Raw genomic sequence first — 22,377 nt, 5'->3', positions numbered from 1 at the left:
TGCCTTTGACATTTCCGGGGGGATGGTTTTCCAAAGTCTTCATGAAAAGACGAAACGTTGCTTTTTGCGAGTCTGGACTCCTCGTCATGAGTTGTCCGTTCATGTTCAAAGAAATCTTGGAGCGGTTTTGCGGTCGAGTGCGCAATCCGGGAGCCGCCGCAAATCGCCTTAGCCCCGGCCCCTCCACCTCCATCCACGACGTGTTAACCCCCACCTTGAAATAACAGTGAGCAAATTCAAAAAGTAACTTGGAAGTTGCTCAACAAGTAATTTTATTTTTATTTAGAAAATAAACTTAAGAATTGATTGATGTATGTCAATTCTATATTTGTCTTCAGTATCCTCGAGAATGGTATCAAACAGTCGGCTAATGTTAGATTGATTGTTCAGAGTACAAATGTACAACAAGATGTTCCAATCCCAAGATCTTGTCAAACATGAACAATTATATCTCCTCCAGCATGATCGCCACCCAGGAGCAAACATGATAACAAGTGTCCATAAAAAGCTCCCCAGTTCTCTCCGATCCTCATACTCCAAAGTTCGAAAAGTACGATGAAAATCCAAGTTCTTTCCTCTCTACTCGGCCTTGTCTCTTGCTATCCCTATGCATTTGTGAGGCATCAGCACTATCAATCGTACATTCATGTTCCTGACCGATCCCTGACTATTGCGATGCTCAAAGCGAAACTGACGGCTGGTGACATTGCGGATGAACTATCGGTTTGTTGCTTTGTTTATGTTCGAAATAAGCATGCTCTTTTTTAGGACCACATTACATCGGAGATCAAGATGCTCAGAAGATCAACTTCTCATCGTTCGTAATCTGTTCTTTCCTCTAATTTTTTTGGAATAAAATTTTGACAGGGATTTTTTTCGAGAATTTCAAGTCTTCTTGGCCACGTTCAATATGTGTCTTGGGTAGACTGATAAAAACCCGCGCTTCTGACATTATCACTTTCGGACCAGGAACCCATCCTCCCTTATCTCCCCAGGACTACCGTGGATGCGTCAGGGTTGAATTCGCTGAGTTGGAAGAAGTTCTTAGTAAATGATTTACCCTAAGCGCCTTTCTATTTTTGGTTCCCAAATCGAAAAAATCTCATTCGCAACGTATATTTAGATGCTTTCAGAAATCTTGTTAATTTTCAGTTTTCACCTTTTTCCGCTGAGTGGACGAAACGTTTCAGCTCTTCATGGAACGAGCGTAATACACGTTATCGCTTACGCTATCTTCAAGGACACTTGGTTCGAGTGTCAAGGGGGATAGTCCTCAACCACTTATGCCAAGTCATCCCGTATTATGCAACAACAAGGAAGGAGACTTTACCGTTTTTACGTCACAAGTGTTTTTGGCCGTGATCGACAAGGGATGAAAATTCTGCCAAAAACGGCGATGCCAAAAACTTTTCTTCGAAATCTTCATGTTGTTTTTGGCGAAATGATTATTGCGAAAGAGAAACAGAATCGTGCTCACGTCATTTTTCGCCGAAGGTTTTTCCGCGAAATTTCGTCTTGGTGGTTGGTTGAACGGTCTCGGTAAATTTAAAACATCGCAATCACGCCTTGGACCGCCAGCCGCTGAGCAAATAAGCGCGACTAACCTTACTACCCCCAGCGATGGGCAGAGTTTGTTTTACAACGTCGCTGGGTTTAACCCACGTCGCCAATCTCTCCGCCTCATTCTTAACGAGCTCACTTTGCAATCTCAGCGTTTTCCGCGAATTTTAATGATTTTTATAATTGAAAGGCCCTGACTCAGGATTCTTCACAGGTTGACATTACTGGTTAATTGCTCTCAATTAAAATTATTTTCAAAAAAGCTGATTTTCAAAAAAATTTCTAAGAAACTTCTGACTGTCCATTGTGCGGTTTTTGGGATTCGTCGAGTGTCGGATTGAACCCGCAACTGTCGACTGCGGTGACTTCTAAATCAACCCAGAGAACATTAGTGGAACCCAACGAAGTGACAACTCATCATTTTGGAATAGACTGAAATAGGGATCATTTAATAATTGTGCTTGCATTTGCGATTTTTGTTGATTTGAGCGAGCGGTTTTCTAAAAGAATTCGTTGAGCCGCGGCTCTCGAAATTGATCGTCTAGGTAAATTTTGGGATTTTTGGATCTGTTGCCGATCCCTAAATTACAGAGTTACCACTCGAAGCCAGCTCTCTCCGGGATTCAAATCGGTTCAATGTATTGGGGGAGAGCAATACCGTTTCTGAGGAAAAACCATTTCGACAGCTTTCTTCTTTGATCAATTTATATTTAAGCTTGATATAACTTTTGAATCGAAGAAAGAAATAATTAATTTGAGTTTTGATTAAACAAATGTTTTGAAGACAATTATGATCATTTATTATGATATAATCTTATGATATTCTTATATTTATGTTAATTTAATTGTTAAATATGGATCTTGAAAACACAAAACAAATGTAGTCAAACAGGGTTCGAATAAAGGAAAGAATATAAAAAAATACTTAATCCCTACAAATATAAGACTCACTAAAAATTTTCCGTCAAAACCTAGCTTGACCAAGAGGTGCCCTCTTTAATCCTTCATCATTTCGAACCTTCATCTATGAACTTTATGGCGAAATATTTTAGCCAAAAGGTCACCAAGGTAACATGCAGCAAGTTCAAGGATGAAAAAGCCCGGTTTTTACACTTTTATCCACGATGTATATCCTATGGTTCTTCTTTGAATATCAAGGTTCTGATCTTTTTCTATGTTTTACAATTTTCAACATGTTCATTCCATCTTAGATGCTAGTAGCAATTTGTTAAAAAGTTCTTTTACAAAAGTTCTCTGATATTGAAATTGGCAATGTTATATAATATAATAATATACCTTAATATTAACTATATACCGGTAATATAGCTTATATTGTTATCATTGTTCTAAGGACAAATTCAAATATTTTTTCTGATAAAAGAATACCGAAGTTTACCAAGGAGAGCTCGCGGTTATCAAGAATCGCGAGGTTTTCTTAGAATTCACCGGTTTCGGAATTAGAGCGCATTTTTCTGAATTGCGTTGGAGCCGCGCCAACGAATTGAAATGAACCTGCTCTGCAGCACTTTCGCAGAAAATTACGTTTTCAGTAGAAAAATCAATATATTAAACAAGAATAAACGATCAAGGTGTTGACGGCTTTTCAGAAGGAAGAAGAACTGTTGCTGTTGTGGCCATGTCGACGTTGACAATGAGTTTGTCGATCATGGATATTTGTCTGGATTGCTCGAATGCGTGCATTTCTGTGTCGTACATTAACCGGCGGATGACGTATTGGACTTGGTAGACCACATAGGACTATAAAAAGAGATAATTCAAAGGGAGACTTATTTGGGACCTTTTTACTTTAAAAAATGGGCAATCATAGATAAAGGGGTCCGTTAAGCCAATCAACGGCCCGTATTTGATCCTTTAAAGGCTAATAGCCAATCAAAAAGGAGCTTATCTTGGACGATTTTCAATAATTCTTTCTTTGGATCCAAATAGAAAACTTACCAAAAGAAGAAAACTCAATGAGGAAAGACTCAAGCTCAAAATCATCCCCAACTCGACCAAATACCAGCTTTTACTGATCCTCAAAATATGCACATAAGTCAGCCCTCCTCCAAGCAAAAATCCCAGTAGCGCGATTTCAGCTGTTATAAGAAGAAATATTGTCGAGTTTTTTCGAAGCTGGCACCATCCAGCAAGGAGAGAAATAAGGGTGCAGACCAAGATGCTAGAAATATTCAGGAAAAATTGAAAAGGGAGAAAACATACCTGGAAAGGCTAATTTGCCATGGAAGAAGTTTTTCTTGGTAAATTCTGGGCGGCTTATTTTGACATTTTTTTTTTTGATAATTATTGCAAGGAAAAATAAGCTCCATTCCTGTCAGCATTCAAGCAAAACAAAGTATCACTGGCAATCACCAAAATCGTCACCAAGACACCGACAACGAGGAAAATGTAGTCGGCTGATTTAATATCGCCGAATAACTTATTCAAGAACTTAAAAAAGATGAGTTAAGAGCCGGCTCTGAGCCGCTTCTTCGTTGTCGAATAGATACGTTAATTATAGAGAGGAAAGCGTCATCAATTCGTCGCGTGAATTTTTAAAAGGTAAAAAATCTAAATAGCCGGTGTCTGATAAACTGGTTTTTTAATGTTTTACTTGATTTTGGGTTCTGAAATTTCTTAGTAAAATTGATAAGTAAATTTAACGAAAGAAGTTAATATGCATAAAGTTAAGTGGTAGGGGAAGTCCTCAGTTTGACAAAAGTCAAACTTATAAAATTTTCTATAAATATTTAGAAAAAACAGGAAAATAGCTACAAATTTCGTATTTATCACGATTTGTTAATATGAGAGAAAAGTCCTTAAAATCACTCTTAAAATTTTAAACTTTATCGTTGAGAATCAATTTCTCACTTACTTCCGTCTCCAGGTCGTACTTGAGGTGTTGGTGGTTATGGTTTCTCTGGTGATTTTTGTCATTCTGTTGGCACTGGTCGAGAGGCATGACTATTCCCACGTTTTCGACCGCTTGACTTGTCCTCCTGGTCGCAGAGCGCGTTAATATTTCAGTACCTTCAAAGAGTTTATTCAACGAACCTGCTGTTCATTTCCGCAAGCAAATCCGAGGCAGTTCGCGTGTTTCGCCGTGCGTTTTTCTTCGAAAATGGATTGGGATGCTTCTTCATCACTTTTCATCATGTTAAAAAATATCAGAGTTTTCCTTTTTTATTTGATGATTGATATTTTTTGACATTTTCCTTCGCCAGGAGATGAACTAGTTCTTGGTCGGAAAACTAAAGGATAAAATCACGGAACTTATTAACCCAGGGTTTTGATGATCTCGGCGCTTCTTTACGTTATTACGCAATAATAACAACGACATTTTTCATCATAAAAGAAAGCTTGAAAAAAGTACCTTCATCATCAACATCAATTTGTTCCGCCATTTCCTCTATAATTCAGAAAACTATCAACTTTCTGAGTCTTCCGAATAAAATTGCGTTTCTCTCTTTTTTCGTAAAAATAATTATCTGCTGAAAGCGTGAAAGGTTCTCGCCATCTGACCCTCTGAATTTACGACTATCATTAAACCATTTTTAAGTTCGCTGAAGCCAACTTAGTAGAACCTTTGCGGGACTTGTATGCTAGTTGCTTCGAGTTCGCTGAGATAATGAGATTTTACAGGGCTTAGCTTATTGATCATAGACGCATTTGATTAGCTTTCATTTTTGGGACAGGGGAGTAATAAGCGAGAGAACCTCGATCCACATAGTAAAGTAAAGGAATTCGCTCGGCTGGGGATCAAAAACGTTCAACTCAGCAGGGCGCTGCGCTGATAAAGCTCCTTGGCGGTGGAGCACCACGATGGCGCTTTGCTCCACCAAGTAAGCTCGGCTACGCCATCCCAAGATGCTCGAGCATTTATAACCTACTCGGAAACGTGATCGTCTTCATAAAGAAAACTATCGACAAAACGCCGAAAAAGAACTTCTTTTTCTAAAACTAAACACGTTCGATTCATTTTTATACAACCCTTATTTATACTGAAGAAAAAAATACTTCCAAAAGAGATAAAAAATGAAGATTACCGCCCTTTTCACCGCATTTCTCGTCCAATCCGCGGCCGGTATCTCCGTCCAACGAGCTGCCATACACCAGCTGTTTGCCGCAGAGAGCCCCTTAACCCACAGCCGCACGGAACGCGCCGTCAACAGCCCGATCTGCAGCGCTAACATGCAAAAAATCACCAAATTAGCCCGCGTGGCTGGAGAACTATTCGTAAGTTTAACCCCAATAAGTACACGGGGTTAGAAAAGAACCTTGCCTGCGCTAATTTTTCCGCCTTATTGATCGTTGTTCAATCCCTCGGTTGACCAACAATCTGGCACCTTTTAACCCATTGAGCAAAAAAGTCTTATACGTGTCTTACGCGGCATAACACTTTTTTCAATCTGGCAATCCTCTTCCTCAGAGAATTGTAAAGATACGTCCGAAAATGATGGACATCCCGACTGTAGTACAAGTACTGTATCTGGTCATACAGTACCTCTACTGCATCAACACTCTGAAAAATTAGACGCAAAGGGCAACCAGTCGATTTTGCCAGTTTTAAAATGTATCGATATACTTTCAAAACTGCTAGAATGACTCAATTTCTATTGGTTGGTTAAAGATCTCCAGAAATGTACATATGGAGTTCCATATGTTTCTCGAGTCCAACCTTCTATATAAATCGACAATGACTAAAGCGCCTCAATGATAAAAAATCGCTCATTCTTCATTATAGATGGATGTTGATGAGTCAAGCCTGTACCGACGTAGCCGAAATCACGTTAAACTCGTGAACTTGGAGCAACCTGGTAGATATCGACACACAGAAAAAAAAACAAAAAAAAACAACTGAACAATTTTTAACCACATTGAATATCCGATTTTTTGTTAGCCCGCTTATAAGATTCTTTAGTCATTTCTATCATCAAAAAGAGATCATCGTTTTTTTTCTCAATCAGACGTAAAAAGTCATGATGTCTATCAGACAGTCTATCAGAGAAACTTTGTTTTCTTAACATTTTAAAGTTAATTATAACAAATAAAATTCTTTATTTTTTGTAAGGCTTTGAAGTCCTTTTTGATGACTGAAATGGCTCTTGAATCTTATTAAAAACACCCGCAGTAGGTCTTTGGACTCAACGGGAGCCACCGACCTGCCCGGCGGCGCGTGTTTCGGGTCTTAATCTGTTATCTCTTTATAGCAATTCTCGCTACATTCTACCATCGAACTTCGACTATCAGTCGTCACGTGATGTGGAGCTGAAGATTGACCAGATGACCAGAGGATTCATTTGATTGGCGCTTTTTTAGTTTTTGCATTTTATTAATCGTTATTATTTTCAGTCGGTTCATTTTGCAAAAAGCTGTGGCTCAAGTTGCTGAAAGTAGAGGGAGACTTGAAAACGATCGCCGGATTTCTCGAAGAATATCATCTTGCCTCCCAGACTGTCGAGCTTCTTATGCGATCCGTTCAAGAAATGGTAATTAGAAGATAACTCTGGTCTAGAGAACGATTTGAATTTCAGATGAACCAAGAAGGAACCAACTATGAAATCTCCTCCTCAGACAAAGCCGCTGCCTCTCACAAGGGTCGCTTGAACATCGACATGGTCAAGGAGCGCGCTCAAATCCAACTCGCTCATGTGATCAACGAGCTCAGTTCCCTCGAAGTCAGCTGCTCCGTCCAAAAACTTTAAAACCAAAAAAAAATCCAAAAAAAAAATCTTAACGACTTCCAGAAATAACAAAGGAAGGATTAGCGACCTGCAAATTGGTCGATGACCACCGCCGCCGAAGCCAACACGAAAAAAAAACTATCATGTCTACCTCTTCATAATTGTAAATTTTCGTTCGGAAAAATTCTTACTGTATATAATAGAAGTTCAATAAAGTTGTTTTCCCTACAATTTTTGGTTGAAAGCATTTGATTTTTTTGAAGACATAGAAGAGTTTTTTCTTCGCTTTACAGATTTCTATACAGGGAAATTATTATACAGGGGGTATCTTTATTATTATAACATCAGGAAGAGAAAGAAAAAGGTTGAGATTTTCAAAGAAAAAGATGTGAAGGCATTTCTCATTTATCATGAAGAAAAATTTAGAGAGATACAGTGTAGACAACAGTTCATTTCTTTTTGAAAAAAGAAGGGGTTGCTTTTAGGGGGTGTTTTCTCCAGAGTCGGAGGCTTGAGGCGAGCTCTTTTTCTGTTGTCGGTTCATTCTGAACTTGCTATTTTTTCGGACTTCTCGGGAGATGAACTTGTTCTGCTGCTTGATCTGAAGATTAATATTTTTTAACTGCTCCAAAATTGCTTCCAATTGTCAAGTTGAACCAAAATCTCCCCATCGCGATATCTCCGTTGGCAAACAGTCATAAAAGAGGAGACATTTCCGGCCCTCAACATTTCAAGCCACTTGAGTTTTTCTCGAGTGACTGATTCAATCTGTCAGGGGCGATTTTTTGGCACCTGTCAGACAAATGCCAATTTCAGATGAGAATGGGAATTTTTTTGATGAGCGATCATTTTTGCTTGAAAATCTTGAAATGGACAAATTTACCTGGCGCGTGGATTGGCGATTTTCAACCAGTCGACGAATGTATTTTTTCATTGTTTTCTGCTGTTTCCTTTCATGCTGCTAAAAGGCAGATTTTTCTAAGAGGAAATTTTTTTCATGAGACTTACATGTTCTTCGAGGATGAAATTGTTAAGTCTCTGCTCCAAAACTTCATTTTCTCGACCTCTTTTTCCAGCAGTCGTTCTAGATTGCTGACTTTCTTTGCCATCGCCTGATACGACTCAATTCTAGAGCTGATTTCTGCTGCAATCATTTCTTCCGTCGTTGGTGGATCGACTCTTCTGACGATCGATTCAGCTAAAAAGGGTTGAAACGGAGTTAACAAGAGCTACAGTAGGGGAGCAGATGTAGAGGAAATGGGATTGAGGTGATAGATTTGTCAATTTAGTTGTCAGAAGGCTGACAAGGAAAATAAACTTGAATTTGGCGAGTTGATTTTATGACCAGATAGCCAAATATTACTTATGATCCAGTATCGCCTTCCCTTTTTTCGAAAAAAGATATTTTTTTATGAGAAAAAGTAGATTATTATTTTTTTTGACAAATAAAATGCCAAAAATGATAAAGTAAGTTTTCATATTTTATCGACATCTTCTTACCTGTTGTTAATTTTATGATGAGAATAAAAAGTCGGGAATAATCTCATTTTGCAACGACGAATCTTAAAAAGTAATATTCAAAATTTTCTATTGAGCAACTTCAAATTTTGAAATATTATCGACAACATTGATTAAATAAAGTGAGCAAGTTACAGTGTCAAATAAAATTTTGACATTCATCAAACTATTCATGCAAATTTTTCGAAACCATGTCTCTGCATTCTTCGCAAAATCTCTTTGAAAAAGTCGCAAAATCATCATTTTGTATGCATTTGAATCTCCCATTGAATTCCGCAAGCGGGTAGCGGCTTATTTACAGAGCGAGAAAATAAAATTTCAAATATTCTGACGTCGCCCTCGTGTGATGTTAACATTTGGAGGTACACTCTTATTTGTGCCAGTGTAAGCAAATTTGGAGAAGGTGAGGAACCAGTTGTTTTCTGTCATGAAGAAAGATAGAGGTAGTGGAGTAATTCTAATAGAAGTAGAATTAAGTAAAGGATAACGGTATAACTCAAGCCGAAAAATACAGAATAAGGGTTTCACTTCTTTTCAGAATCTGTTTCTATCATTTAAAAAAATTTTGACGCCAAAACTTGGCTTGAAAATATATATATTTTAGGGTACCCTCAATTGTAAATTAAAATTTGTTTTCACGAAAAACGAATCCACGATAGTCAAAGGTATACCCTTAAAAGTTATATCAGTCGGAAATCAGACGGCTCAAAAAATTTGAAGATGGCAAGTTCCCATCTTGAGCAAATAACCGCAGCGGATTTACGAAAAGTCACCCAATTACAGTTAATGTTATTTGCTTATTGACCAAGTGATTAAAGCTTTCGAAAATTGTAAGTCAAATTGACTCAAGAATTAGTTTTCCCTGTTTTCTTCGGGGAGCTCAATCAGCCAGCTGCTTTTTCTTGGTTTTCTTGCCAAAATCTCTTTCGATAAATAAAACAGTAAGAATTCTCTTTTGGATAACAAAAGTTTTGTTTCGGAAATGAGGTCAGAATCAAAATCAACTGAGAATCAAAGGGATGTGAGATGATTAGTTGAATAATCACATTTTTGAAGTAGACACGCTCCGTGCTCGTAAGGAGCTTATCAGACTGACGTTTAATTGCTCCTGCAAATTTTGTTATTTTCTGAATAAAAGGCCCCTTCATATAAGAATTTCCCTTTTCTTTGGTTGAACTTCATCCCCTCTCTATCTTTATTTACTCTTCTGGATCGCTGAGATAATCCAGAATAAGCAGACAATAAAACTTATCCAAATTAAGCAGTCCCAGAGGGCGCCGTTTTTTTAACAAAGGAATAAGCTACAAGGAAAAATGATCAGTCAGAAACCATCGCAGCTTCCTGACGCCGCTCCGGGTCAAAGTTAATTAGGAAGTCAGAGAGGGAAGCATACTCAAGTTTAATAACGGCTCAGTGTGAGGCTAAAAGAAGTAATTGGGTTTTTCTCTATTTTCTTTTGAATTTGCAGATTTCTGCGAAGGTCTCTTCCTTGATTTCAGCTCCTCGAAAAAGTGTTTTTTCCAAGATGATTAAAAATCCCATTTTTGGCAAATAATCAACGATACTCAAGTGATTCTACAGTTCAATTTTTTATTTTGATGAATCAAGAAATTATTCGACAGTTATAAGATTAACAAAGGATGATCGTCGTCGACGAGCGCAGTTTGGTGCGGTAACGCATACGCTAGAAGCATCATTCCGATCGCAAAGTCTAATCTAAAAATTTGGTAGTGAAAATCAAAACAATCCTACTTACATCGCAGCTGAGTTTGAAGTCACCGTTAAAATCGATGTTCTCGGGAACTGCTATAAATTCAAAACTCATGTATTGAAAGTAAACTGAGTCCGCATTGTGAAGTGGACGTAGAGAAGCATCGATTGGCCATGTTGAATTATCCTCAAAATCAAATCCAACAAGATGTTGTGCACAACCATCTGAAAGGATTGGGAATTCGATGCTGAGCGCATCGTGAATGATTCGACAATCAGTCACTGAGAAGGTCATCGTGGCAGGAAGAGAAGACTGTGTGTCTGATCCAGTTGGCTAGAAAAAGTCAAATTCTCGAGTTATCTTCAGATCTTACATTTATACCAAAGTACACGATTTCCCCGCTTTCGAAAGAGGCATCACGAGCAACATCGGTATAAAACTCATCGATGAAAAAGATGATATCGAAACTAAACTCGCCGAATCCAGTTTGCCCATCAAAAATGGAAGAATTTAATTCAGCATTACTTGCTTCAGCTATCGAGTCAGATTCGCCGCCAAAGACGGAATTAACTAAGGAAGGATACGAGCATGTGAACGTGATGCTCGGGTAATTTTTGATTTGGAGGACTTGAGTGAAATTGAGATTCGTGCCATTGACAGAATTAACCGTTCCACATCCGTCAAGAGCAGTCGTGAAAGTAAGAGAGTCTTCATCAATAGAGCCAACTGAACGACACTCCATCGAGGTCTCGTCAATAAAATTAGCTTCATATTCGCCATTGTCATTGAAAAGGTCAGTGCTAAGGATGACCGTCATCGATGTTGAGTCGCAATCGACACTTGCAAGGCCAGCTTTCGGAGTGCAAAACCAGAAATCATTCTCCGAATCGTAAACACGATTCCAGAAATCATTTGGACAAGAGAAAGCTTTGGTTGTTGTGGTGGTTGTGGTTGATGTATTTGTCGTTGTCGTTGCCGTGGTTGTCGTAGTCGTAGTTGTAGTTGTGGTCGTTGTCGGCTTGGTTGTTTTATCAGTTGTTGTTACGGGAGTTGTCGTTGTGGATGTTGTGGAATAAGTTGATGTTGACGTGGATGTCGGAGTTTTTGAAGTGTTGATTGTTGAGGTGACAACCTCGGAGATTTCGCCGCATCGGCCAGCTCTTCTCGCAATATCTTTGAGCTTGTGAGAGTGTTTGATCAGCTTTTTAAGAAATTGTCCTTTTGGAAATCCCTCAATGCACCCAAATTGGCGAGCGTAGCTTCGCATCATTGATGGTACTTTTCCCGCACCATCACAGAGATCTTCGATCGTGTCGATCTCGTCACTGAATTTGCCCTCTTCTTCGGGATAGGGGCAGGCGGAAGTGTTGATTTTGGTAAGATCGACGAGGAGTTTCGAGACCCATTTGTCGACATTGTCCTTTTGCTTTTGTCTTGCTCTATCAAACGATTGAACGAAACTGCTGAGTTCGCTCGCTCGTGCGGTGATTTTTTCGAGGCGTTTTACTGCGCTTTAATTAAAATTCATGAGCATTTTTCATTTTTAAAAAAAATTATAAACATTAAATAATCCTTCAGTTTCGAGTTTTACTAACTCTCATAAATAATTTACTTACTCAGGTTCTCTGGCCGCCAATACCGTCGACATAAGAGCTGCTAAGAGCTTCATTTTTATTTCTCTTATGCGTTTTTATCCCAATTTTGGATGTTTAAATGCATGTTGATTTGCAATTTTCATTTATACTTTTTTCAATCAGAAGGTGGCACCATCGCTGTGTCAAAGGTTCGATGCTGTGAGAGCGGTGAGGCGCACGTGTGTGCATTTTCTAGAGCCGTCCTTGTTCAGAATTGGGTGGGACTCAAGCACCTCCGCATACCTGAACTTTACAACGAGTCCTTATGTTCTTGTGTACTTTTAATGCCGCAAAAACGTAGCAATAACCTCAAATTCCTTATAAGGTTTATTCTGAATAAATTATTCATCAAATAAGTTGCTCATTAAATACCAGAATGTGGTGCAAACAATTTATTCGGTTAAAAAATATATTTCCGAATAATTCAAAAAAATATTTTTATTAGAAATTTCAATATAAAAAAGGATCTGTGATCAACGGTAACACTAATGTATGTAACTATTTTTTTACTATTTAAAGCGGGACTAAAAACTACTACTGAAGTCCCTATCATGTAACTTTATCCGTCGATAAGAGAGCGCCACGCAAGAAAGTGGTACGTACTACGTAGCACGATAGAACACGTATACTGGGAGTAACGCCTTTGTTTGTAGAAAGATCAGCTCTGATAATTATAAAACTTGGTTGAAGACCCGGGAAAATTTGAGAGACTGGAGGACAAAGAAAAAAACTTGAAATTGAGATTGTTTAGATTCTAAACTTAAGAACAAGTTTATTTTGGAAACGCCAGCGATGATGTTTCAAAGCATGTTATTCATGCATTTATTTCACCAGCTGACGACTAAAAATACAGTAGGAGCTTTTTTTCAAAAATTATAGCGAAAAATGGTAGTATTTTCTATTTTTCATATCACAATCGTATCCTGCTTTTCAGAATTCTTTAGAAATTTTCAAAATGAAAACGTCGAACCGAAGCGTTTAAGGAACTGTTAAAACATAATGATTCGAGATCTATATTTATAAACAACCATAAAGGATCATCAGTAGCCCTCATCACACACACTCATTCAAAGAAGAAAGCAAAGAAATTCTCGACAGTAACCGGACCAATTTCCGCAACCGATTCTATGCTGCATTTATGTAGCGCCGCTTTGACCATCTGCGAGAGTTAAATTTATTCACCTTGTTTGTCAAGAAGAGTCAAAATCAAAGCATCTTATTTTCGCATTCTTTTCGAATTTTCGCTCGTTCAATTGGAGTTGGAGGGTTTGCCAGAGCCCTTGCCATATCTCAAAAAAAAATTAAAGACCTTTCTCTTGAAAAAAATACTTTGTTTGCAATCCACCGAAATCTTCACTTTCTTCCAAATATCAAGCATCATGTTCGGCTTGACATAGCGCAACCCAAATCCAAGTCCAAAAAATAAGCAGAAAATGAAAAACTTCATTTTTTAACGATTCTTTATTGTTCAATAGTAGGTGTCACTTCTCGTCTTTAAAATATGAATGCACATCCATAAATTATTTTTTAATTCAGCAGAATGCTCACTGTCCATATCTCCTTTTTTATCGCAAATGCTGCTTTAATTTATCATAAGGCCTTCTTATCCATTTATGTCCAGCTCGCAAGTCATGATCGCATGCGATGATGCGACTTTGAGTGTTGATGGTGTGCATTTCGGAAGAAATACCTCCTTTTGCGGTCTTACAGTCATGCAGCATGACTCATGCTGTTACTTGTCTCTGTCAGCTGAACAAAGACTAAGCCCTCATAATTTAAGTAAAATCGTAAAAAGAAGGGCTTCTTCATAAAAATTGGTCTCAGGATCAAAAATATAGCGCCGGACAATTATGATGACAGTCTTTGGTTTTACTCTCAAAGCCGCAAACAATCATTCCTACGCATTTCCCGTCGATAGCTGTTCATATTTATTTATCGATAATCCAGCTTCACAAAATTTTGACGCCGGCAAATTCGTCGTCATAACATGCGGATTTTTCTTCTTCTTTTTCATCTTATAAATGCTTTTTCAGAGAATAATGCGACTCTAGAATTCCAGCTGGCGAATCTAAGCATTGCTGGTTTTGCTGGAGAATTGAAGATTTACCTCGGAAAGAATTGTAATAGTAACGCGAAGAAGGGGAAAATCTGCGACTACAGGAAGAGATTTAAAATAATGTCTTTATAAATATTAAAAAAACATGCTTTTCAAGCTCTAGAAAAGCTATGAAGGCTCCGTTTCGTACCCAACAGACATTGGAAAAACCGTCAACCGCGGATTTCACCATCGAATGAAAACAGTCGTTGATCCAGACAACGATCTTCTTTTCATGCATTACAGAAATGCTGATGAGGCTATTTTCAAGGCAATCCGACTAAAGGTTCATACTGGAATGAAAAATCAAACTGAGATTTATGAACTTTACAATTCCAAAAGTGGCTTTACTAATGCGCAAGATAAGGTGAAATTCATGAAAAAGAGGGGTTGATAATTCATTCGTAGTTTCTCGTTTTCAAGTACAACGGCCGTTCCCAGCCATGCGTTACTGATTGGTTTCCTCGAGGAGCGAAGTGCATTTGGGACGCTACTTTTGATATTAAAGCTCGGACAATGAGTTCCAAAAACTCATTTCTTCATGGCAAGAGCACCGGGGGGGGAATCATAACGGCGACGCAGGAAGTGGAGCACAGCTTATTTTGACAACAAAAAAGAATGATGCCTCGACGACTGGGAGAGGAGTGATGCTTTATCATGGCTTCAACTGTGGAGATGATATTTGTGAATATAGAAAAGCAAGTTTTGTCGAGAAAAAAATTACTAACGAGATTTTACAGATAAATGAAATGAATGTTCCGGATATGGATAAAGTTTATAAATTCAACTTTGCAACAGTTGATACGACCAAGTCAAGGATTACTCATTTATCATATGCTTGTAAATTTATTGCTGTATCGTAACTTATTGAAAAATTGATTGAGAACCCTTGTAAAGGATCAAATTATTTTGGACACCCGAAGTAATCGAATAAAACTGAGGGACTTCAAGCTGATTCCGAGCAATGGTGCGGGCGAAATAGACTTATTGGCTAAGTTCTCTCTTGGAACACCGACTATGCAATATCACAATCAGATTTATGATCTTGTTCTTGATTTTGCCTCTGGTGCTGCATTTATGGATCATTCTGTATTTATTGGAAACTGAGTACTTTTTATGATGAAAATATATTTTTTACTTTCATGCTGGAAAGAACAAGGAAAAGTTTTGTTTTGAGTTTATTAAACGATTAGCGAGACTTTAGCACAGAGAAGCATGGAGAATGATTTGAGGAATAGAGTGGTAAGAGTTTTTTCTCGATTACCAGTATGGGACAGAGTGGAGGATAGCCTGTTCGGTCATCTCGGCTTTGGAGAGAGTGTCGACGTTCTTGTCCAAATCGGAGCCAACCCAGGTCTAGAAGATCGTCAGTATTGATATCAGAATGAAGGAACTTACATCAAGGATGGGGTTGATGAGGTCTCGGTTCTTGTCAGAAGAGAACTCGTCCCAGATCTGGTTCAAGCCAAAGTGCATGTCGTGGTTTTCCTGTCCCTCCAATCGTCCTACGGAAGACTTTAGAATCGCGAAGAAATAAGAATAACTCACCGTTGCCATCGGCATCGAAGATATCGACAAGGGTGGAGCCAATGGTGGAGAAAAATCCAGCGAAGCCTCGCTTGAACTCGGAGAAGCAGAGTTTTCCATCGTGGTTCTTGTCCAACTTGTTGAACTGGCTGGCTCCGTATCGGCCCATCAAGTTGAAAGCTAAAAGAAAGAGGTCAGAATGGACGAAAAAGAATTCTGCATTATCTGAAATGACTGTACTTACAGGGGTTCTTGTCGAAAGTAGCAGCAGTGACCTTCTTGCCGCACTCCCAGATGTCGTCAGCGGTGACATAGTCGTTGCTGGTGCACATGTGGAAAGCATCGTCCATGGCTTTGTCATACTTTCCGTTCCACTACAGAGGCGTTAATATCAAGAAAGAGAGCTTTCTGACTTACGGAGTTGAGGATGCTATCAGCGCTGTCGGTGATGGAGGCAGCGTTGGTCCAGAAATGAGTGTCAGCAGCGACGAGATGTCCAGAAATGTCGGCTCCGGAAGCGTTTGTGGCGGCGATGAGAGCGGCGGTGGTGGAGAACTTCATTTTTGGTTTTGTAAAAAAAGTTTTTTTTTGTTTTGATTCGATTTGTCGAGATCGATGATTTCGAGTTGAAAACCGTCATTTTTATATGGAGCATTTGGCAGTAGAGAGAAGCCGGTCGAGGTGTTACTACACCTGAACTCGCGAAGGTTACCGAAGTGCACTTGTTCAGGCAAATATTTTCCAGACGTTTGCAAATGTCTGCTGAAAAGCAAACGAACCCTTGTGACCGGATAAGAATAACCCTATCAGAATAGAACTAAAGCCTTGAACATGATGACGATTCATGAACCTTCTTTTATCGCTTCGTTTAAATTTCTTGGCAATTCAACTCTAAATGACTAAAGTAAGTAACAGTTGTACTGTTACATAATAGGAGGTCAAGGAGACGTTGACTCTAACCTTGAAGATAAATTTTATTTGAGTAGGCAAACCAGACAAGTCTGGTAAAAGTGATGTTTGGAATTTAAACTGAAATTTACAGTTTCCCCAAATCTAAAATGAACTCTCTTATTTTCGATGACCTCTGCATGAGAGCAGTAAGGCATTTTCAATTTCAAATTCTATAAATTATCGACAATAATGAACTTATCATCGAAAGAAACCATTATTTTCGAAAAATTTATTCAAAACGTAAAAATCAATAGAAATAATACGAATCAGGGCTCTAAATGGATTAGTCCGGGCTCGGACTTAGTCCGAAGTCCGTCCGGTCTAGTCCGGCCGGACGGACCAGACTTCTGATTTTTGGCTGAGAAAATTTTCGGACTAGACCAGACCAGACTTGGCTTTGTCCCCGGACTTAGTCCGAAAAAGTCCGAAAAGTCCGGAAAAGCTTGACTTATGTTTTAAGTCTTTCAGACTTATGTTTTAGTTCGAAAAGTCCGAGAAGTCCGAGAAAGTCCGAGAAGACTTGACCACTTCCAAACTACTTAGAGACTTATTCTCAGGCCAATTAAGTCCGAAAAAGTCCGAAAAGTCTTCATTTTTTTAAGAAAAACTCATTTCTCTCTGGAACCAGAGTTCTAAATTCTGAAAATTTTGAGCTAAGCTAAACTAGCTAAGCTGAAGCTCTCAAAAATTTCTCCTAAGCTAGCTAAGCTGTGAGCAGACACTCTCAAAAAATTGCTAAGCTAGCTAAGCTAAGCTGAGGTGCTTTTTTGCCCCAGCTAAGCTAAGCTAGCTAGTCTAGCAGGGTCAAAAAAAAAGTAATTTTTGTCGATATTATTTCCTGTTTTTCTTATTTTTTTCTTCTTTTTGGCTTTTAGAAGATATTCATTAATTTTTTTAGCTTCAGAAAATATAATTTCTTCTCCCTAAACCATTTTTCCTGAAAATTTCAATTTGAGATAGAAGATAATATCTTGAAGATCATTTTTAACTCTTGCGCGCATATCGACCTAATTTGAGGTAGCTAGGGTGGTAAAAATAAAAAAAAAGTGCATCACTAGAAATGAGATCGATTTAGCTGTCTGTTAGAGGTTATAAAAATATTACAATTATGTTATGTCGAATGTTATTCTTCAAATAGAGTCGGCGATGGAATGGTGTATTTTTTCTACGGACCTCAGAGAAGGTCGATGTGATCCTTGGGTTCATATTAATGATATAATATCATTATACTTATCATTTTTTCTTGTTCATGAAATCAGAAATTTCATCTTAGATTCAAGGGTATAGACTCTAGAGTCTAGACTGTTAATCAAGGAGCACGAGCAATTTTTAGACTCAACCCAGCTTCCTTTTTGGGTGTCCCAAACGAGCGGGTCCGGGAGTGTCTAGTTGAGTTTTAAAAAAAATACGTGGGGACAACCGTAAAAATAAATTAACCGTCGACCATGTCAGATCTAGACTCAAAATATTGCCAATAAGTGTGAATCTGCGGGACAAATTCGCTAAAAACGTAGGTTTTGGAGATGGTTCGATCATGTCACCTTAGGGGGCCTAAGCTAGCTAGACTAGCTAAGCTGAGGGCCTAAAAAAATTCTACTCAGCTAGCTAAGCTGTGAGCTGACTGTTTCCAGAAATCGCTGAGCTAGCTAAGCTGTAGCTGTCAGCTTAGCTAGCTCAGCTAGATTAGCTCACCAGATTTAGAACTCTGTCTGGAACTCCCTTATTTTTATGATTTTTTTTCTTCGACAATGCATCATTGGGGGGCCCGGACTATGTCGTCGAATAGCGTCGAATGTCGTCAATGTCGTCAGATTTTTCTTCAAAAACGGAAAAAAAAAACAAAATACGAATATTTTACATGATTTTGCTCAATAAATTTTCGAAAAAAGTTCGAATCTTCGTTGTTTAATGACTGATGAGTAAGTTGCGATTTTTCTAATTCGAAATTTTCCAAAAAAAAAATCGAGTTTTTCTTGTATTTTATTCGAAAAACTTTCGGACTTTTTCGGACTAGACCAGACCAGACCGGATTTTTCGGCTTTTTTCTCGGACCAGACTTTTTCGGACTTTTTCGGACTTTTCCCGGACTAGACCAGACTTAAAGTCCGGGTTTTCCAATTCGGACCTGGACAGACCAGACTTGTAAATTTCGGCCAAGTGCCCGGACCTGGACAGACCGGACTTTTGATTTTTGCCTCACATTTAGAGCCCTGATACGAATCATAGGCTCGAATGATAACCCCTCTCTACGAAATACGCCTTGTTGTTTTTTCCATACAGTGAAAACTCAAAATTTGCCTACTCAAAATTTGCCTACTCAAAATTTGGCCGGTTTTGGTCGAAATTGACTGATTTTTAAATCTGAAAAAGACTCAAAATTTGGCCGCTTTCTGAAAAATTTTGCATCAAAATTGCGCCCAAATTATGCTATTACTGAGCATTTTTAGCTTTTCTACAACGTTTTAATTATTCAAAATGGCTAAATTCTAATAAGATGACTTCAATCAAGCATAAATTTGAATAAAAGTCCTTAAAAAACGTGGAAATCATGCTCATTTTCGAAAATCTCGAAAATTTGCTTACTTGAAGAGGACTCTTTATCCGGTAAAAAACTCAAAATTTGACCGCATTTTTTCTGGAATTCGGATCTAAAAACCGGCCAATTTTTGAGTTTTCACTGTATCACTAGAAAACCCGTTAACAAGGCCCCATGAAAATATTTACAAGCCCAAAATTTCTTACCAATTTTAGAACTTTGCCTTCATTGACCGTTTTTGTCCAAGCATTCGCCCAGAGATGGCCATCAGCAGCAATCAGAGCACTCGAGATGTCAGTTCCTTCGGCGAAGGCAGTGCTATCGACGACAATTAGAGGGATTTTCCACGTCTAAACTTTCACTTCTTTTTTCGAATGTACTTGAACGTTCCCGTTGGGCGGTAAGTAGAAACAGTATTTGACGGAGCACACTAGACTTGTTTGATTTACTTGATCTTACAATCTTATAGTCGGCTAAGATCAAGAGTGACACTTTGTAAATAACCTTCCTGCATTCGTTGTAAGTTCAACAGCTTACACAAGATGCAGTAACCCTGGAATTTATGTTCTGGATAATGGAATAAGGAGTCCGATAAGGAGCATATGAAGAACAAAAATGAGCGCTAAAATTTTTCAAGCGCCCGAAAAGGGCTGAAATCAGTATTCAGAATACTCCATCCAATCAGTATACCCATTTCCAAGATTGTAGGTCAGGTTCTATTCTTCCAGCATCAATTCACAGAAATTGTGAACGGGGACTCTAGTGAGAACCAGCGCCGAAAGAAGCCAAAAAACCAAAATCAAGGCGAAATCGTTAGTCTGAGTTGTCCGAAGCAAAACTTGGCGATTATTTTGCCCAATTTTATTTTGTCTTCTTTTGGTTCTGGTCCTCACTAGAGTCTCTAATAAGAAATTCTGTGAATAGATTCTGGCATAATAGAATCAGCTCTACCAACTGAGACATGACTGGATGGAGTACTCATCTCTTTTAGGGCGCTCGAAAATTTCAAGCGCTCATATTGGAACTTCAGATGCTCAGTATCGTCAAAAATTGGGCCTTACGAGGTGAGAATTAAGAAATCCGACAAGTTATTTTTTTTTTCAAGTAATTTTCTGCAATATCACAGCCAGATTTTTGATCTTGTTCTTTGTTTTGCCTTTTCTGCTGCATTTAAGGATCATTTTGTGTTTTTTGGAAACTGAGCCACTTTTATGATGAAAATATATTTTTACCATTCTTGGTGAAAATAACAAGGAGAACTTTGGTTTTGAATTTATTGAACAATAAGCGAAACAAGTGCAGTGAGGAATGCACAGACAAGCACGGAGAATGTTTTGAGGAAAATAAGGGTAAGAGTTTTTTCTCGATTACCAGTATGGGACAGAGTGGAGGATAGCCTGCTCGGTCATCTCGGCCTTGGAGAGAGTGTCGACGTTCTTGTCCAAATCTGAGCCAACCCAGGTCTGAAGATTGGTCACTATTAATAGGAGGACTAATTAACTTACATCAAGAATGGGGTTGATGAGGTCTCGGTTCTTGTCGGAAGAGAACTCGTCCCAGATCTGGTTCAAGCCAAAATGCATGTCGTGGTTCTCCTGTCCCTCCAATCGTCCTAAAGAAGACTTTAAAATCCCTTAGAAATATGAAATTCGTACCGTTGCCATCAGCATCAAAGATATCAACAAGGGTGGAGCCAATGGTCGAGAAAAAGCCAGCGAAACCTCGCTTGAACTCGGAGAAACAGAGTTTGCCATCGTGGTTTTTGTCCAATTTGTTGAACTGGCTGGCTCCGTATCGGCCCATCAAGTTAAAAGCTGAAAGAAAGGGGGTTAAAAGCGGACAAAAAAGAGAGGGAAAGGCTTTTTCGGCAATGACTGTACTTACAGGGGTTCTTATCGAAAGTAGCGGCAGTGACCTTCTTGCCGCACTCCCAGATGTCGTCAGCGGTGACATAATCGTTGCTGGTGCACATGTGGAAAGCATCGTCCATGGCCTTGTCGTACTTTCCATTCCACTACAAAATCGTTAGTACCAAGAAAATGACCTTTCTGACTTACGGAGTTGAGGATGCTGTCAGCGCTGTCGGTGATGGAAGCAGCGTTGGTCCAGAAATGAGTGTCGGCAGCGACGAGATGGCCAGAAATGTCGGCTCCGGAAGCGTTGGTGGCGGCGATGAGAGCGGCGGTGGTGGAGAACTTCATTTTTGGTTTTGTACAAAAGTTTTTTTTTGTTTTGATTCGATTTGTCAAGTTGATTTTGAGTTGAAAACCGTCATTTTTATATGGTGCATTCGGCAGTAGAGAGAAGCCGGTCGAGATGTAACTACATAACAAAAAACCGTATTCAAAGTGCACTGTGCACTTGTCCAGACAAATATTCTTCAGACGTTTGTAAATGACTGCTGTAAAGCAAACGAACCCTTCTGACCGGATCAAGAATGAGTTATTCTGAATAACCTTTTCAGAATAGAATTCAAGACTTAAATATGATGAAGATTATTCAGCCTTCGTAAATCGCTTTGCTTTAATAAATTGACACAAATAAATTCAAATTTTCGAAACAAAATGTTAAATAATAGGAAGTTAAAGAGACGTTGACTGTTACCTTGAAGAATTACGATTAGACAAACAAGACAAGTCTGGTAAAAAGTGTTGCACTAAAGTTTACAATTTCGCCAAACAATGAATGAACTCTGCTCTTTGCATGACCTAAGGTCATGAAAGTTTGCATGAAAAGAGAAATGCCCTCTTTCTAAATCAACAATAGAAAAAATCATCGAAAGAGACCGTAATTTATTCTCGAAAAATGTATTGAAAAGGGTAAAGATTTTCAAGGAGAAAATAATTAAAGGGATTGGTACAGGATCGAAAGTTGGACCGCCTTTTCGGTTAGGTCGGCCTTCGAAAGTCCTTGCTGAGCAATTTTTTCGACTTCTTGTTCGCTCCAGAGCTTTAAAATCGGAATATGAAATTTCAAAAGAAAACTTTACCTCAAGAAGGCCTTTAGCAACGCTTCGATTCGACGAAAATCGTCAAACATTTCGCTGAGACCAGAGCGCATTTGCTCGATTTCTTGTCCCTCCAGGCGACCTGAAATTTTCTTATTTGTTACTGTCTTTGGAAATATTTACCGTTGAAGTCAGCGTCAATAACATCGACAAGGGT

General features: G+C 38.7%; 4 protein-coding genes and 1 long non-coding RNA gene across 6 annotated transcripts; 1 reads left to right on the top strand and 4 right to left on the bottom strand.

Annotated features, from left to right (window-relative positions):
- Positions 1 to 3,144: 3,144 nt before the first annotated feature.
- On the bottom strand, positions 3,145 to 4,699 carry LOC145699441 (uncharacterized). The gene is made up of 6 exons (XM_081776716.1): positions 4,612 to 4,699; positions 4,433 to 4,556; positions 3,893 to 4,008; positions 3,781 to 3,828; positions 3,517 to 3,739; positions 3,145 to 3,318 (listed from the first exon to the last, which is right to left on the bottom strand). Exons 1-6 carry the CDS (start codon positions 4,620 to 4,622, stop codon positions 3,145 to 3,147), a joined length of 696 nt encoding a protein of 231 aa, XP_081632842.1. The 5' UTR covers positions 4,623 to 4,699.
- A 778-nt stretch (positions 4,700 to 5,477) lies between these two features.
- Positions 5,478 to 7,461, top strand: LOC145696728 (uncharacterized). The gene is made up of 4 exons (XM_081773812.1): positions 5,478 to 5,793; positions 6,302 to 6,374; positions 6,910 to 7,046; positions 7,092 to 7,461. The coding sequence occupies exons 1-4, from the start codon at positions 5,593 to 5,595 to the stop codon at positions 7,260 to 7,262; spliced, it is 582 nt and encodes a 193-aa protein (XP_081629938.1). The 5' UTR covers positions 5,478 to 5,592; the 3' UTR covers positions 7,263 to 7,461.
- Positions 7,462 to 7,567: 106 nt separating this feature from the next.
- Positions 7,568 to 8,867, bottom strand: LOC145699527 (uncharacterized). Its single transcript, XR_014134035.1, has 4 exons — positions 8,742 to 8,867; positions 8,250 to 8,439; positions 8,125 to 8,202; positions 7,568 to 7,842 (listed from the first exon to the last, which is right to left on the bottom strand). It is a non-coding gene; the product is annotated as an uncharacterized LOC145699527 (long non-coding RNA).
- A 1,467-nt stretch (positions 8,868 to 10,334) lies between these two features.
- On the bottom strand, positions 10,335 to 12,219 carry LOC145699091 (uncharacterized). Its single transcript, XM_081776340.1, has 4 exons — positions 12,087 to 12,219; positions 10,844 to 11,981; positions 10,516 to 10,803; positions 10,335 to 10,475 (listed from the first exon to the last, which is right to left on the bottom strand). The coding sequence occupies exons 1-4, from the start codon at positions 12,137 to 12,139 to the stop codon at positions 10,371 to 10,373; spliced, it is 1,584 nt and encodes a 527-aa protein (XP_081632466.1). The 5' UTR covers positions 12,140 to 12,219; the 3' UTR covers positions 10,335 to 10,370.
- A 3,160-nt stretch (positions 12,220 to 15,379) lies between these two features.
- LOC145697298 (uncharacterized) lies at positions 15,380 to 21,447 on the bottom strand. Of its 2 annotated transcripts, none has more exons than XM_081774484.1 (5): positions 16,144 to 16,343; positions 15,971 to 16,100; positions 15,748 to 15,906; positions 15,598 to 15,704; positions 15,380 to 15,555 (listed from the first exon to the last, which is right to left on the bottom strand). In XM_081774484.1, exons 1-5 carry the CDS (start codon positions 16,285 to 16,287, stop codon positions 15,460 to 15,462), a joined length of 636 nt encoding a protein of 211 aa, XP_081630610.1. In that variant the 5' UTR covers positions 16,288 to 16,343; the 3' UTR covers positions 15,380 to 15,459. The 2 variants fall into 2 exon arrangements, with proteins under 2 accessions (XP_081630610.1, XP_081630611.1); XM_081774485.1 differs by lacking the exons at positions 15,380 to 15,555; positions 15,598 to 15,704; positions 15,748 to 15,906; positions 15,971 to 16,100; positions 16,144 to 16,343 and adding exons at positions 20,507 to 20,676; positions 20,719 to 20,825; positions 20,869 to 21,027; positions 21,098 to 21,227; positions 21,271 to 21,447.
- Positions 21,448 to 22,377: the final 930 nt, after the last annotated feature.

This window comes from Oikopleura dioica, chromosome 2 (assembly GCF_907165135.1).
Source record: "Oikopleura dioica chromosome 2, OKI2018_I68_1.0, whole genome shotgun sequence".
Lineage (NCBI taxonomy): Eukaryota > Metazoa > Chordata > Appendicularia > Copelata > Oikopleuridae > Oikopleura > Oikopleura dioica.
The sequence above is the reverse complement of the archived record's forward strand: the minus strand, read 5'-3'. Positions and strand labels throughout refer to the sequence as shown.